General features: G+C 37.6%; 1 protein-coding gene across 2 annotated transcripts in view; it reads right to left on the reverse strand.

The window, feature by feature from the left end:
- kcnd3 (potassium channel, voltage gated Shal related subfamily D, member 3) overlaps positions 1-13,349 on the reverse strand; it is a 226,854-nt gene that overhangs the window by 24,857 nt on the left and 188,648 nt on the right. For both annotated transcript variants that reach the window (NM_001102941.1, XM_031895616.1), the window contains 1 exon segment: positions 5,883-6,045. In NM_001102941.1, the coding sequence (NP_001096411.1) occupies positions 5,883-6,045 (163 nt within the window).

Genomic DNA, 13,349 nt, shown 5'->3' on the forward strand with positions numbered 1-13,349 from the left:
TTCCTTCTCCTGTCCTGGAATAGCAAAAGTTGGTTGGGGAGGGCAGCTCTGTTGCCATGGGGATGGCCAGGGACAGCTTTCAGAGGCAGAGATGCTTTCTGGGGTCAATTTTGCACGAGGACAGGGAATCTGGAACAGGGTCAGTTCTCCTGAAATGGGGACTGATGGTAACCCAATTCCAGTTTGAAAGCAAACACTTTGATTGCTATGAGTTAGATCTGGTGTAAATTTAGCAGTTTTTATTAGATCACATTTATTAAGTGTCAGCTTTGCTTTATTTTAGTAGTGGCTTTGTTATTTGTATGATTTGGTTATTAAAAGGGAAATTCCATATACCTCCTTTAGGAAATGTTATTGGGTAGCTACAAAAAATGGATTTCTAGCTATTTCACTCACACCTATTTGGTAAAACAAGTTGACCCCAGACTGGAATCATTCATAAAACTGTCACAGGCAGCAAACAGAAACGGTCCTCTGCTTCCCCTACTGCTGTTGCTGAGAAATCAGGAGAGACAGGCTAGTAAAGGCAATTATTTGCCTGGTCTTTCTAGTTCCCGTTTAATCTGTATTCTAATTAGAATATGGTTCTGCTGCTTGCTGATGGGGTCATACAATTGTGTGCCTACTTCAAACAATGTTCATAGCAGGCCCATTTGCATTCATGACTAGGGCTTTTGGTACAATGCACACACAGCTTGTTAGTCCCATGGGTTGCAAATGTATTGAACTACCATGGAGCAGCTGATTAGAAGTGCAGTGCTCCTGTGTTTGTATACAGTAATTTTAAAAATAAAATAACCAAAGGTGTACCTTATGCAAGGAAAAGGGTGTCAACAACCTATGCAATATAAAAATCTAAATCTGTCTGCTACAATCAGAATCAAATCCTGTGACTCCTTTAGCCCTTACCCATGTATTCAACTCTTTCCTGGTTTTTAAAAAGTCTTCCCTTTATTCAAATTGGCTCCAGTCAACCTAACCCTATCACACCTACTGCAACCCTCTTTTCCACTTCTCCTTGCTTCAGTCTGTTTTAAACTTTCCTTCTATAATTTCCCAATCAATTATTTGTAGCACCTCTCCTCCATACAAAATAATTTATATGAGAATATATATATGATGTGTACCCTAAGTAAAATGATTGTCGGATCAATCTGGGCACCCTTACGATACACACTTTAAGCCAGGCTTACTGTCATCACAGTTTTGTGGAACATTGCACAAGAAAAATGTGGCCCTATGGAGCTCTGCTGTGAAAATCACCCCCAGTGGGGTTCTGCACAATTAGTCAGCATCTGGGGTACAGTCATTTATATGAGAGTATATATATATGATGTGTACCCTAAGTAAAATTATTGTTGGATCAAACTCTGCACCCTTACGATACATACTCTGCATTTCTGCTTACTTTGGCTGCATGTTCATTGAAGACACTGTATTATTCATCTGAACTACTAATCAATCAGCCATCAAGCATGCGTATTTTATAGTAAATTGCTCACATCCCCTCTTTTAGCCATTTTGAAGCAAGCTAGAAATAGATGTTATTATTTCTTTCAAAATAGTCACTGCTATTTTTGTAGACAATGAAACATGCCCCACATCAATAAAACCCTTTTTTTTTAAGGCAAAGGTGCTGGACATCCTTAGCCTGCTCATCACCCAATTGGTTTGCCCCCTGCAGTGCCAGTGCCTGCAGTTAGAGGTTTGTTTTACATGAGTAAATAGTCACAGAATGGATTTTGGAGTAAAGCTGTGCACTTTAAGCCAGGCTTACTGTCATCACAGTTTTGTGGAACATTGCACAAGAAACGATGTGGCCCTATGGAGCTCTGCTGTGAAAATCATCCCCAGTGGGGTTCTGCACAATTAGTCAGCATCTGGGGTACAGTTATGGAGTAAGCAGATTTACCATTTGGCTTGGGATTTTTATGCTTTACAATTATTTTGATGGAAGAACCACTGCACTGCAAATAGTCCACAGTTCCTAATGGTGTATACTTGATTATGATTTAATGGGCTTCAGGCAAATGTAGCAAGAAGTAGCTTTCATTTTATCCCTTAAGGTACTTGTCTTTACTGAAACATTACCCCTTGAGCTCCTCAGAGACAAAGACAGAGAGAAATTGTCTCCCATTACATGGATTGTCTTAAAACCTATTGTTGCATTTAGCAAAATACATATAAATTGTATATAAAAGAAATACATATTTAAAGGTACTTAGAGATGAAAGCATTTAAATGATTGTGTTGGTAGCGAATATCAATGATATCATGTCCCACAGACACCTCTTTACTGCAGCTGACAGCAATCATAGATGACTTTTCCAGCTTACAATGAATTTGACACCCTGTGTAATTCTATGCACAGAGGAAACTAGCGTTTCCATGGATACAGATCCCTCTTCTTGCTTTTTCTGTTAATCTCAATGGTATTATGAATTTTTCCATGACCTGCATTCTAACAAGTAGTCAACCGCCCATTTAAAACATGAAGACAAAGATATCTACCTTCCATCAACAATGGGAACTACAACTCCCATCATTCCCTAACTAGCTGGAGCACTGAAACTTTTCTATTTTTAGATAATTAAAAAAAGTCAATATTAAAAGCAATTGGTAATCCCAAATGTAACTTTAATTAAAGGTATCTCAGTAGATAAGTAGTTATTTCTTTTACTCACTATGTGATCTGTTTTGGCCCTTGATTATCCAACATTTATGTAAACTCTTTTAGATGGTGAGCTCTTTTGGGTAGGGTCCTTTCTCCCTCTTGTATAGGTAATTGGGGCTTTTTTTGTACAATGTATGTAAATTGTATATTGAGTGTAAAAACCCATTTTACAGTGCTAAAGAATATGTTGGTGCTTTATAAATATGTGTTAATAGTAATAATAATAACCTGGTGTTTCGATAAGGCAATGTCTCTCTTTCTGGAAGCTCTAAACAATGTTTTGTTTGTTGTGGCCCTTGGAAGGTGACTTTTCCCATTTGCATTTTATACCTTATCTGTTTTCAGCAACAGCAGAAATGCACAGATGGGAGCAGTGCTACTGCAGTGATGCTTTTAATACTTGGGAGAGATACCTGCCTTATAACACAATACAAAACAGCAACCTTAGCCTATAAATGTATTTTTACCCTTCATATATAACAATGCATGTAGTATTGGCCAAGTGCAGGTATGGAATCCCTTATCCAGAAACCTATTATTCAGAAAGCTCCAAATTACAGAAAGGCCATCTGCCATTGTGTCCATTATAAGCAAATTATTCTCATTTAAAAAAAAAAAAAAAAAAAAGGTTTCCAATTTCACTGTTATAATAAAACAGTACATTGTATTTGATCCTTACTAAGCTACATTAATTTATATTGGTAGCAAAGCAATCCTGTAGGGTTTATTTGATGTTTACTGTAATGTTTAGCAGACAAGGTATGAGAGATCCCTTATCTGGAAAACTTTAGGACTCAAGCATTCTGTATAATAGATCCTATCTCTGAAATGTCATACATGTGTGTTTCTACAGTGGATGTGCACAGAGCGTGACATTGCTTTTAAGGTCGCATTGCCTCCATTAATAACACAGAAAACAAATAGGATTTAAGAGGCTGCTGGCAGATAAGTCCTTTCCAGTTGCAGACTGGCTAATATCATTTTGTGGCTGCTTTACATAAAAGGGTATACCAGGGTCAGCCTGAACTATTTAACCAAGATTGTATTCCACAAGCCTCAAAGCTGTTCTGCTCCACAAGACAGGATTTTAGTTCCATCTATATGAAGATGATTGAGAAGCCTCAAAACATTGATTACTCTTGATTACTGTTTACTAAAGCAGCTGTGTCTTCTTAAAAGATTGCCTGCCCTGTGGATAATGTTCATTTAAAGAAAGAATCCTGCTTTGTATGCTTGACTGGGGGCCCCAGTGTACCTTGTATTCCGGAAACATATGTAACAGGATGTCTGCATTTACTAGGACTGAAATTGTCTGTTAGTAAACACAGATCATATTAGACCTTATAAACTCCAAAAGTCAACAAAGATTGTTCTTAAAGAGCTACAACTTCCATACTGTGCTGTAATATATTTCTGGCGATTTTAGGATTAGAATACATGATGTACTAAATCCTGTCATTTATAATGTCTGTTTTTATCCAGGTACAGAATACTGAAGAGCTTTTACCCATGCATACATGTAATTTTTTTTCTTTAGTTACTACAACAACCAGGTAAGAGAATTCTATTAATAAGGGGACCAAATCTAAAAGGCTGCAAAATCTAAATCAACTGGTATATCGCTCACCTCTCTTCAAGTTAGATAGAATATGTTCAAGGTTGGACTGGACGGGTGGGACACTGGGAAATATGCCGACCCAATCCCCACCTGCAATATTGTGGCTCCCCCACCGCCCTCCTCTGAAGTACAGTTATGTGACCCATTATCCAGAATGCTCGGGACCTGGGGGTATTCCGGATAAGGGGTCTTTCTGTAATTCGGATCTCCTACCTTAGGTCTGCTAAAAAATTTAAACAGAATGTTAGGCACCCCCAAGTGACTTTAATCGCTTACCTTGTACCCCGGGCTGGTGCCCCTGTTAGGAGAAAACTGCACCAGCCCGGGGTACCTGCAGCGAGTGCTTCCTTCTTCCGTATGTCGTCTGCCGGCAAAATCCCTGGGCCAGCGCATGCGCAGTAGAGTGAAGATCTGACTTTGTTTTTAAAGTTCGGCTTTTCACTCTACTGCACATGTGCAAGCGCATAAAGCAGGCAGAGGAGACGTTCGCAGCTTCCCTGGGCTGGTGCGGCTCTCTCTCTCAACAGGAGCACTTGGGGTGCCTAACATATTGGTACCCCCAAGTGACTTTAATCGCTTACCTTGTACCCTGGTGCCCCTGTTGAGAGAGAGCCGCACCAGCCCGGGGGTAGGGGGTGCCGCTGCACTAGTTGTGCTTAGGAATACCCGCTAGCCTCACTAATTTATTTTTTAAAGATAGTTTTATGCAATCCTTAGGCATTCATTTATTTACTAGATATTTACCTTTGATCATGTAATACTCCCCATTTAGCTGCCTTTGTTGTTTAATTATACACAGAACCATCAGTATGCAATGCAAATTCTTTTCTCCTGGAGCCACCAGTTTGTGATGGTCTGTGTGCTAAGTGTAACAGAAAGAAGTGTGGGAGTAAAAGACCTACAATGTATGTGTGCCTTGGTTTGTTTGTGTGCACTGTGAATCATATAACCCCTAGTACTTAAAATGGCAATATTCTATTTACGATTACTTAATGGCGCATACTATTAAAAGTCTAAAAAGACGAAAAGTCTGTTTTTATGAAAATACTTTATTTAGATGAAGCAGGGTTTTACACATGAGCTGTTTTATGCAATATATTTTTATAGAGACCTAAATTGTTCAGGGGTATAGTTCTCCTTTAAAAAGAGCCAGAGAACACCAATCACTCAGTAACCTCTTGGGAGCCATAGTGTGACTTTATATCTGGTACCCTTGGTGAACACTTTTTCAAATACTTTAAATTGCTGTCAGGAATAGGGACAATGAAATTCATTTTTTTGAATTCATTAAGGGATGTGTGTGCTGCAGAATAACTAGATTTATATATAATTATATGAAAAATCCTTTTTTATTTAAGCTTACTTGAGCCTACAACACAGCACACAGGATATCGCAGCTTTCAGTCACTGCTCCATAATTGTTTCAGGTCATATTTTGTACAAATTATGTTCAGACTTGTTTTGACACATGAAGTACAACAAGCTAAGGTTAAAAGAAGTGCTCACTGTTATCCAAACATGGTTAGAAGGGCATTGTTATAGCTTTCCATTCAAACACATTTATAAATTGTTGGGCAACACATTACTGACCTTTTGTGCTCGTCTTTTATCAGCACGCTGGTTCTGGTGGTAAATCCGGCTGAAGTTTGACACAATTACAGGGACAGGCAGTGCAATGACCAGCACACCACTCAGTGAACAAATGGAACCAAAGATTTTCCCTGCGATAGTCTTGGGAACCATGTCCCCATATCTAACAAAGAAAACCAAAGGAATAATAGATATCAGTAAAGTAATAAGCTAAAAGAATACAGTATCATTTTTCTCCAGCATTAAGATAAATATAACAAGACACTTTAAATCACTAAATGTGTTGCAATATATATTGTATCAGTGTCATTATTGTTTATTTTGTTATAATATCCTGTGTTGTATTAATAGTTATAGTTGTTATGCTAGAAAGTTTTTGCAGTTATTACATGTTATTGTAACAGCACTTATTGTAAGAGAAAAAGCAAAAGTATATAAATGTATAAAGCACATAATATATAAAGTAACTTTAAATCCCTACTAGCTGTATTGACATAAAAAGCTGTATAATAAAAATCCGTTACAAATTAAATAGCAATAGCAAAGTATGCACAGGAACTGCTTCCTATAGCAAATAAATTTACAAGTTACGTGTACAGATATGGCATTTGTTATGCAGAAACCAGTTATCCAGAAAGTTCCAAATTACGGGAAGGTCATCTACCATAGACTCTATTATAAGCAACTAATTCTAATTTTGAAAAAAATGTTTTAATTTCTCTGTTATAATAAAGCAGTACATTGTACTTGTTACAATGCTTATTGGAGGCAAAACAATTCTAATGGGTTTAATTAATGTTGAAATAATTTTTCACTAGATCCAAATTACAGAAAGACCCCTTATCTGGAAAACTCCAGGTCCCAAGCATTCTGGATGACAGCTCCCATACTTGTACTGTAAAGGATATTAGTGTCCCCTGACCTATATAAAGGCATTTTTAAACACCCTTGTGCCTGAAATCTAGTGCCTGATATATATTGAATGAGAAAGACAGTAAAAAATGAATGGGAAATCTATACCATTCAAGAAGAAAAAATGTTATGAATCAGAAAAATTAAACACGAGTTTCAAGTGAATAAATAACTGCAAATGCCAAAACATTTCAAAGTAAGAAAAAAGTAACACTGAGCAAAGATTAAAGAAGAGATACGTAACATACATTACATTATCCGCCCCTACAAGCAGTAAAGAGTCAGTCTACATTTGCTAATGCTCAATATGTCAAGAGTCCAGTATTATGGTGCTGAATTCTCCTCTGTTCACTGTTTCCAACATGCTGTTTTGGTGGCATCATATGTGCATATATTCACGCTCTTCATCTAACCTTTAAGAATATGATTTCTTTTGTAAGGTTAAAAGTCTTACTTAGTTTTATGGCTTACGTACATGGTAAAAAAAAGCCTTATCAATCTATATCATTATTTGGCTGCTGCACTAAAACCTTTTTCCTTGTAGGAAGTGGTTCAATTATTTTAATGTAACTTTTACTGTGTTGTATAGTCATATGCATTGGGAGAGACTTGGGTACTTAATACCAGTTTACTTACTGCTGGTAAGTGCTTAATATCCAAGAGGGAGTCTAAAAAGTGACTCATCAGACATAATATACCAACAGTATGTTATAGATAATGTTACACATTATTAATTATGACAGCAATGTTAAGTGCTGGGGTGTTGATTTGTCTTTACAAGTGTGAATGTTGCCATAGGCACAGTAACTTAAACCATCTCTGGTTTGCAAAGCCCAGGAGTCAGGACCAATCAGGGCACCTTAGAAATGTATTATTGATACAGCCAGTATTGCCTTATATTTAAAAATAATGAATCACTGTTGATTTACAGAATAGAAAAAAGTTTAACAGTTCATAATTTTCAGACTAAGCCCCTTTGTGACTTCGATTTTGCCATATTCTTAGAAGGATTAGCATACATAATATTGCTCAGCTTGAGGCATTGTCTTTTTTAATTAAAGTGTTTGAGAACACAGAGAAGATTCGCAGAGGCTTACATTTCAGTCATCAGAATCCGGTTAAGTTTTGGGCAATTCCACTTCATGGGAAGGGGGGTAGAGGTTAGGCAGAGTTCATATATGTGGCTTCATGATGTACTGAGAGGATTGAGTATGGGTTTATATAGTCTACTTCAGCTTTACTTTCATGGCACTGTAATGTGGTGCCCTGGAAAAGGTCAAACACAAACATGTATATGAAACACTAATGGGTTTTCTAGGAAATATGTAATTATTTAGAGCTATGGCAAAGCCATGACTGTTATTTTTTTATTTTCCCAGGGCCTCAGTAAAACCCTGGAACCAACACAAGCTAAAAATATACCTTTTTATCCTCTAATAAACTCAACCAGTATATTTTAGATAGTCCAAAAAAGATATAAAAATGTATATATTTGTCATGTATAATAAGTAGTTTGTATACCATATAACTATAATTAACTTTTGAGAAAATGTATCATAAGAAATAAACCACTTACACACTCACTAGAGATGCCAGTCCTTCTGCTTACTAATAAATTAATTCCTATTAAATCCAATTTGCTTAAACAAAGATTTTAGCTCAAAGGGTGGCAAATAAATGAGGAAGCTTTATACTGTATATCCCCAAAACTGGGAGAAATCATTAGGTCTGTTATGAGGCTAATAGTGGCGCATTGGTTAGCAAAGGGTACTTTTTGCAAAGACTTTGCATGTTCTTCCTCCAGGTTTCCTCCAGGTAGTCTGGTTTCCTCCCACACTTCAAAAATATACAGAAAGGCTAGTTGCCTGCAAAAATTCATCACGGTGTGTGTGTACATTTGCTAGGGAGCATATATTGTAAGCTCCATAGAGGACAATAATTATAATAATTTTGAGGGCATTTTGTTTTCTAAATCAGCTGTTTCATTGGCAAAATGCTGGTTTCCCCTGGCAATACACATTATTATGGCTGATTAATTTTCTATGATACCACTTCTCTTTGTCCTTATTTATTTTCAAGAAGAGCTTGTGACCTCGCCTTTGCTAAACCATTATGGTGCCTTAGAAATTCTCATATTTAGGTCTGGAGGTCTGGAATCTTAAAAATTTCTTTTATATTTATTAACCAGGGCTCAGACTTATAAGTATTTTCTTAGGAATATTCTAGTCTGGATTATGTCTTATTATGTTATTAGCAAGACAACATTTTCAGGTGCATCTAGTATAAATAAATTTAAAGCAACTGGACTTGTTTAGTAATCATTGAAGACGTTTCACTACTCATCCGAGCAGCTTCTTCAGTTCAACTGACTGGTATGGGAAGTCCTCAGCATATATACTCTTCCACTAATCCAATCACAATGGCACTATGTAACTCTTCAGGAAGGTGACATCTGAAACTCGCAGAGGTGTGAATGCTGTGGAGTTACTTTGAAAGGATTACCCAAGTATCATGCAACTCTTCAAACAGTGGAAGAGTATATATGCTGAGGACTTCCCATACCAGTCAGTTGAACTGAAGAAGCTGCTCGGATGAGTAGTGAAACGTCTTCAATGATTACTAAACAAGTCCAGTTGCTTTAAATTTATTTATACTAGATATACCATGACCTGGATGAATGAAAATCTTCATAGACATTTTCAGGTGCACTGATTAACATTATTAATATATGTCTTTAATACATATGTCTTTAAAGATTTGTAAGTAGGGCCAACTATAAAGTGGTGTCAGGCCTGAAATGTAATATTGCTCTAATTATACTCTTAATGATTCTGTTTTTAACTTTGACCTTCAACAGCAGACCAGATAATGATTTCCCTTATTGATCAAAATGGCAGTCATATACAATTAGCCTTGCTCAGAATTCACATAACATACACGTTTGTGTTCCAGTATATATACCTAAACCAAAACAGATTCACTTGTTTCAGTACCTAATTGCTGGCTAGTGCTGATGGTCATTAGTTTTATATATTTTTCACAAGGACTATGTTCTTTTGTAAACAATGTAATCATAGTTACATTTGAAATTGCACTCACTCTCACTCAATATAAAATATAAAGAACAGAAGGGTACTTTTACTTCAAAGTTTCTGTTCCAGATAGGGACCTTAGTCTGGTGTGCAAAGAGAACAACAAGAACCCCAACAGAACTTCTGCTTATTCTCTTTAAATTCCTGATAAAGGTCCCTGTGTGGGACTGAAAAACGGAGGTAATGAAACTTTCTATTATTTTTCATTTCAAATCATGCAAGTACCATTTCTTCTTTCATTCTTTACCTGTTTATGGTGCACTGTTGTACCTGTTTGGTGTGCTATGGTGTGGGAGGTAACAGTTAGAGTGTTGATCGACAGGCAGAGACAGAGCATTCCCATCTCAAACTGTTTTGCTGGCTGGGAGAAACATTTTTTTATGGATTGAGCAATATATCAGAGTACTATCTATATATTACTCTGACAATAGTATTTTGCTCTGTATTAGATGGTTTTATTAACTAGGGCTAAAGGTCTCAGGACCTACCTTCCTTTCCAGATCTAGGATTTTGTGAATACTGGCAATATTTAGAATGAGCCGCGGTGCTCCTTAGGAAACCTCAAGCCTCACCTTTGCAATGGGGATTGGGATAACTTCATCTCGAGCTAGGGAGATATTAATTATTTCTTAGAGGCCAATATCCAGGGTCGGACTGGGGGGTGTAGGGCCCACCCTGCAGGTGCCCCAGCCAGCCGTGTCCCCTACCCCCCCCAGGGACCCCCCTAACCCCCCCGCAGGGCCCCCACCTGACGTCCTCCCCGAGCGCGTATAAATTGAACACGTCAGGGGAGGAACAGTCAGAAGGGGGAGCGCCGGCAAAGGTCGGACTGGGCCGCCGGGGCCCACCGGGATTTTTCCCGGTGTTCCGGCGGCCCAGTCCGACCCTGCCAATATCCCTATACTGTGCATAAGTAAACAGGTTGTGGTGGCATTTAAAATGTTGTTGTTGTGTCATCCACTGTTTCCCAAGCATTTGTTGAAGACAGAATAATCTGAGTACAGGATTTTATTTATTACTTGTTTGTTAGATGTTAAAGATATTCTTTGATTCAGTGCCTCCAATTAAAATAGCTCTAAGTGACAGTATCATTGGTATACTTAGGGAGTGGTTAAAATTAGTCAGGTCATTGCATTTGAAGGGTATTATTCCCTATGTGAGGTCTGTTTGAGTGCTTCCATCTTTCTGTGCCTTTAGAGCGAACAGTTATACTCAGGAGCCTGTTGTACTCGTAGAATTATCTTTATAAACTGTCACTGTGTTTGCTCTCTGCCCTACGCTTGCTATAAATGTTGTCTACTCTCTGAGGGGACAGAACCGACTGACCTAATTTATTGCTGCATGCAGGCCTCCTGTCTTATTTTCAGCTTGAACTGGATTGAGCCTGCAAGAGTCCATCTGCCTGTAGTGCTCTCTGATAAAGCTTTTAGTACTCTGCCTTTATTGCCTTAGTATGGTAATGATTTTAATACTAGCAAAAAGAAAGCAGGTAGTACTAGAGATCATGTTCTTCAACCATGCCAATTTACAGTGATGACCTTTGCTTATATGAAGAAAACAGCTGGTTTATAGTGCAGTCTTGCAGTGGCAAAGGTTATTGTGACTCTCTTCCACACATAACAATCAGAACTATAGAGACTCCACATAATTATCATCAGTATATTGGCTGCCAGCATGAAAGCAAAAAGGTGGAAATGATTAGAGAGAATATTGAAAAGGTTGAAATATTCTATGCAGACTTACTGAGTTCAGTGGTTAATTTGGGTCTGATACATGTGTCATCTCCTCATGACCTCTGGCAAGTGTCTCAGTATGCAAAACATGGTTTATTGCACATACTACAGAAGAGTCATTCACTGTGCAGGAAAAAACATCCATAACCAGCTGTATGAAGTGCAAGTCAACAAATGTGATTTTGTTTTTATGGCAATGGTCAGACTGCACAGATCCAATCACATAACTTAAGGGCCAAACCAACAAATTTGCACATTACACTGTGCAATGAGGTGTGGCATCATTATGTTCTGTTAGCCAATGGCCCACAAATACAGGAATCAAAGCTTATGTTGACTTAAGCTCCATTCAAAAAGCATGTCTGGGCAACCCACATAACAATTGCTCAGTTACTGCCCAGTTTTACTAATCAGCTTTAGAAATTCATACACTCAAAGATGTAACTACTTTTCTACAGACAAAAAAAAGAAATTTCAGCAGCTTTATTGATTAATAATTAATAGGGCAGATATGATTTAGCAGCTGCGTGCAGTCAATTTCCTAATTGCTAATTTAACATGTGAACATCATAATTTCCTACATTTTTAGGACTATTCTGTGCTTTATGAAAGAATTACTACTGTATGAAAACCTTAATTCTCTATGTGTAATGTTGATCTATTGCTTTACAATTATGCTGCATGAAAATTATGATAGTTTTTGCAAAACATCTATTTTTTTATAATATGAATTCAGTGTATTATTCATCATAAAGCTATACATGCCTTGCAAGCTATACCTGTGCCTAACTCGGGACAGTTATAATGTACCGCTTATTGCATATGCTGAAGCCCTGTATGATCCCGCCTGCAAAATTACAAGACCAAGTTTTCTGCTGGCCAAGCACCCCAGCCAAATCAGACTGAGCAACCTGGCTTTTAGACATGTGCTGGCTTCTTGTTGGGGTTTATGACATGCCAAAATTATTGGAGCAGATTAGGATGTCACTAGATAGTTACCAGTGGTAACAAGGAATTTATACACTATAAATATGTGTGTATAAATATGGAGTTATGTAACAGACAATATGTTTGGCCTAGCACAGTAACTCATAGCACCCAATCAGTAGGTAGTATTTAGTGGTCATCTTTTTAAAAGCAAACATCTTATTAGTTGCCATGGGTTACTGCTCCTGGGCAAACAGTGCATCTGATTACATAAGAGGATATATTATCAAAAGCGTTGTGACACTTGCCTTTGAATTTCATTCCTAAATCAAGAAAATTACTATGAATTTGGTCCCCCCCCATTTATGCTGATTTAATAGACTCTGTTCTTTTTGAAAGGCTTTCCTGTGTCGGAAAGCCTTGTTGAGATTTGCTCCCATTCAGCTACAAGAGCATCACTGAAGTCGGACACTGATGTTGGACAGTCAGGTCTGGCTCACAGTTATTGTTCGGGTTCATCCCACATGCTTAGTTTGGAGGTCTAGGGTCTGAGTTGACCAGTTAATTTGTTTTCTACTGCAAGGAGCTACCTCTTTCCTCGACCTCATTCAGTAAACCCAATAGAATAGTTTTGCCTCCAATAAGGATTCAAAAAACATAGTTGTACAGGTATGGGATCCCTTATCTGGAAACCCATTATCCAGAAAGTTTCAAATTACAGAAAGTCCATCTCCCATAGACTTCATTATAAGCAAATCATTCTAATTTTTAAAAATGATCTCCTTTCTCTGTAATAATAAAAC

The sequence above is a fragment of the Xenopus tropicalis genome, chromosome 2, assembly GCF_000004195.4.
Source record: "Xenopus tropicalis strain Nigerian chromosome 2, UCB_Xtro_10.0, whole genome shotgun sequence".
Classification (NCBI taxonomy): domain Eukaryota; kingdom Metazoa; phylum Chordata; class Amphibia; order Anura; family Pipidae; genus Xenopus; species Xenopus tropicalis.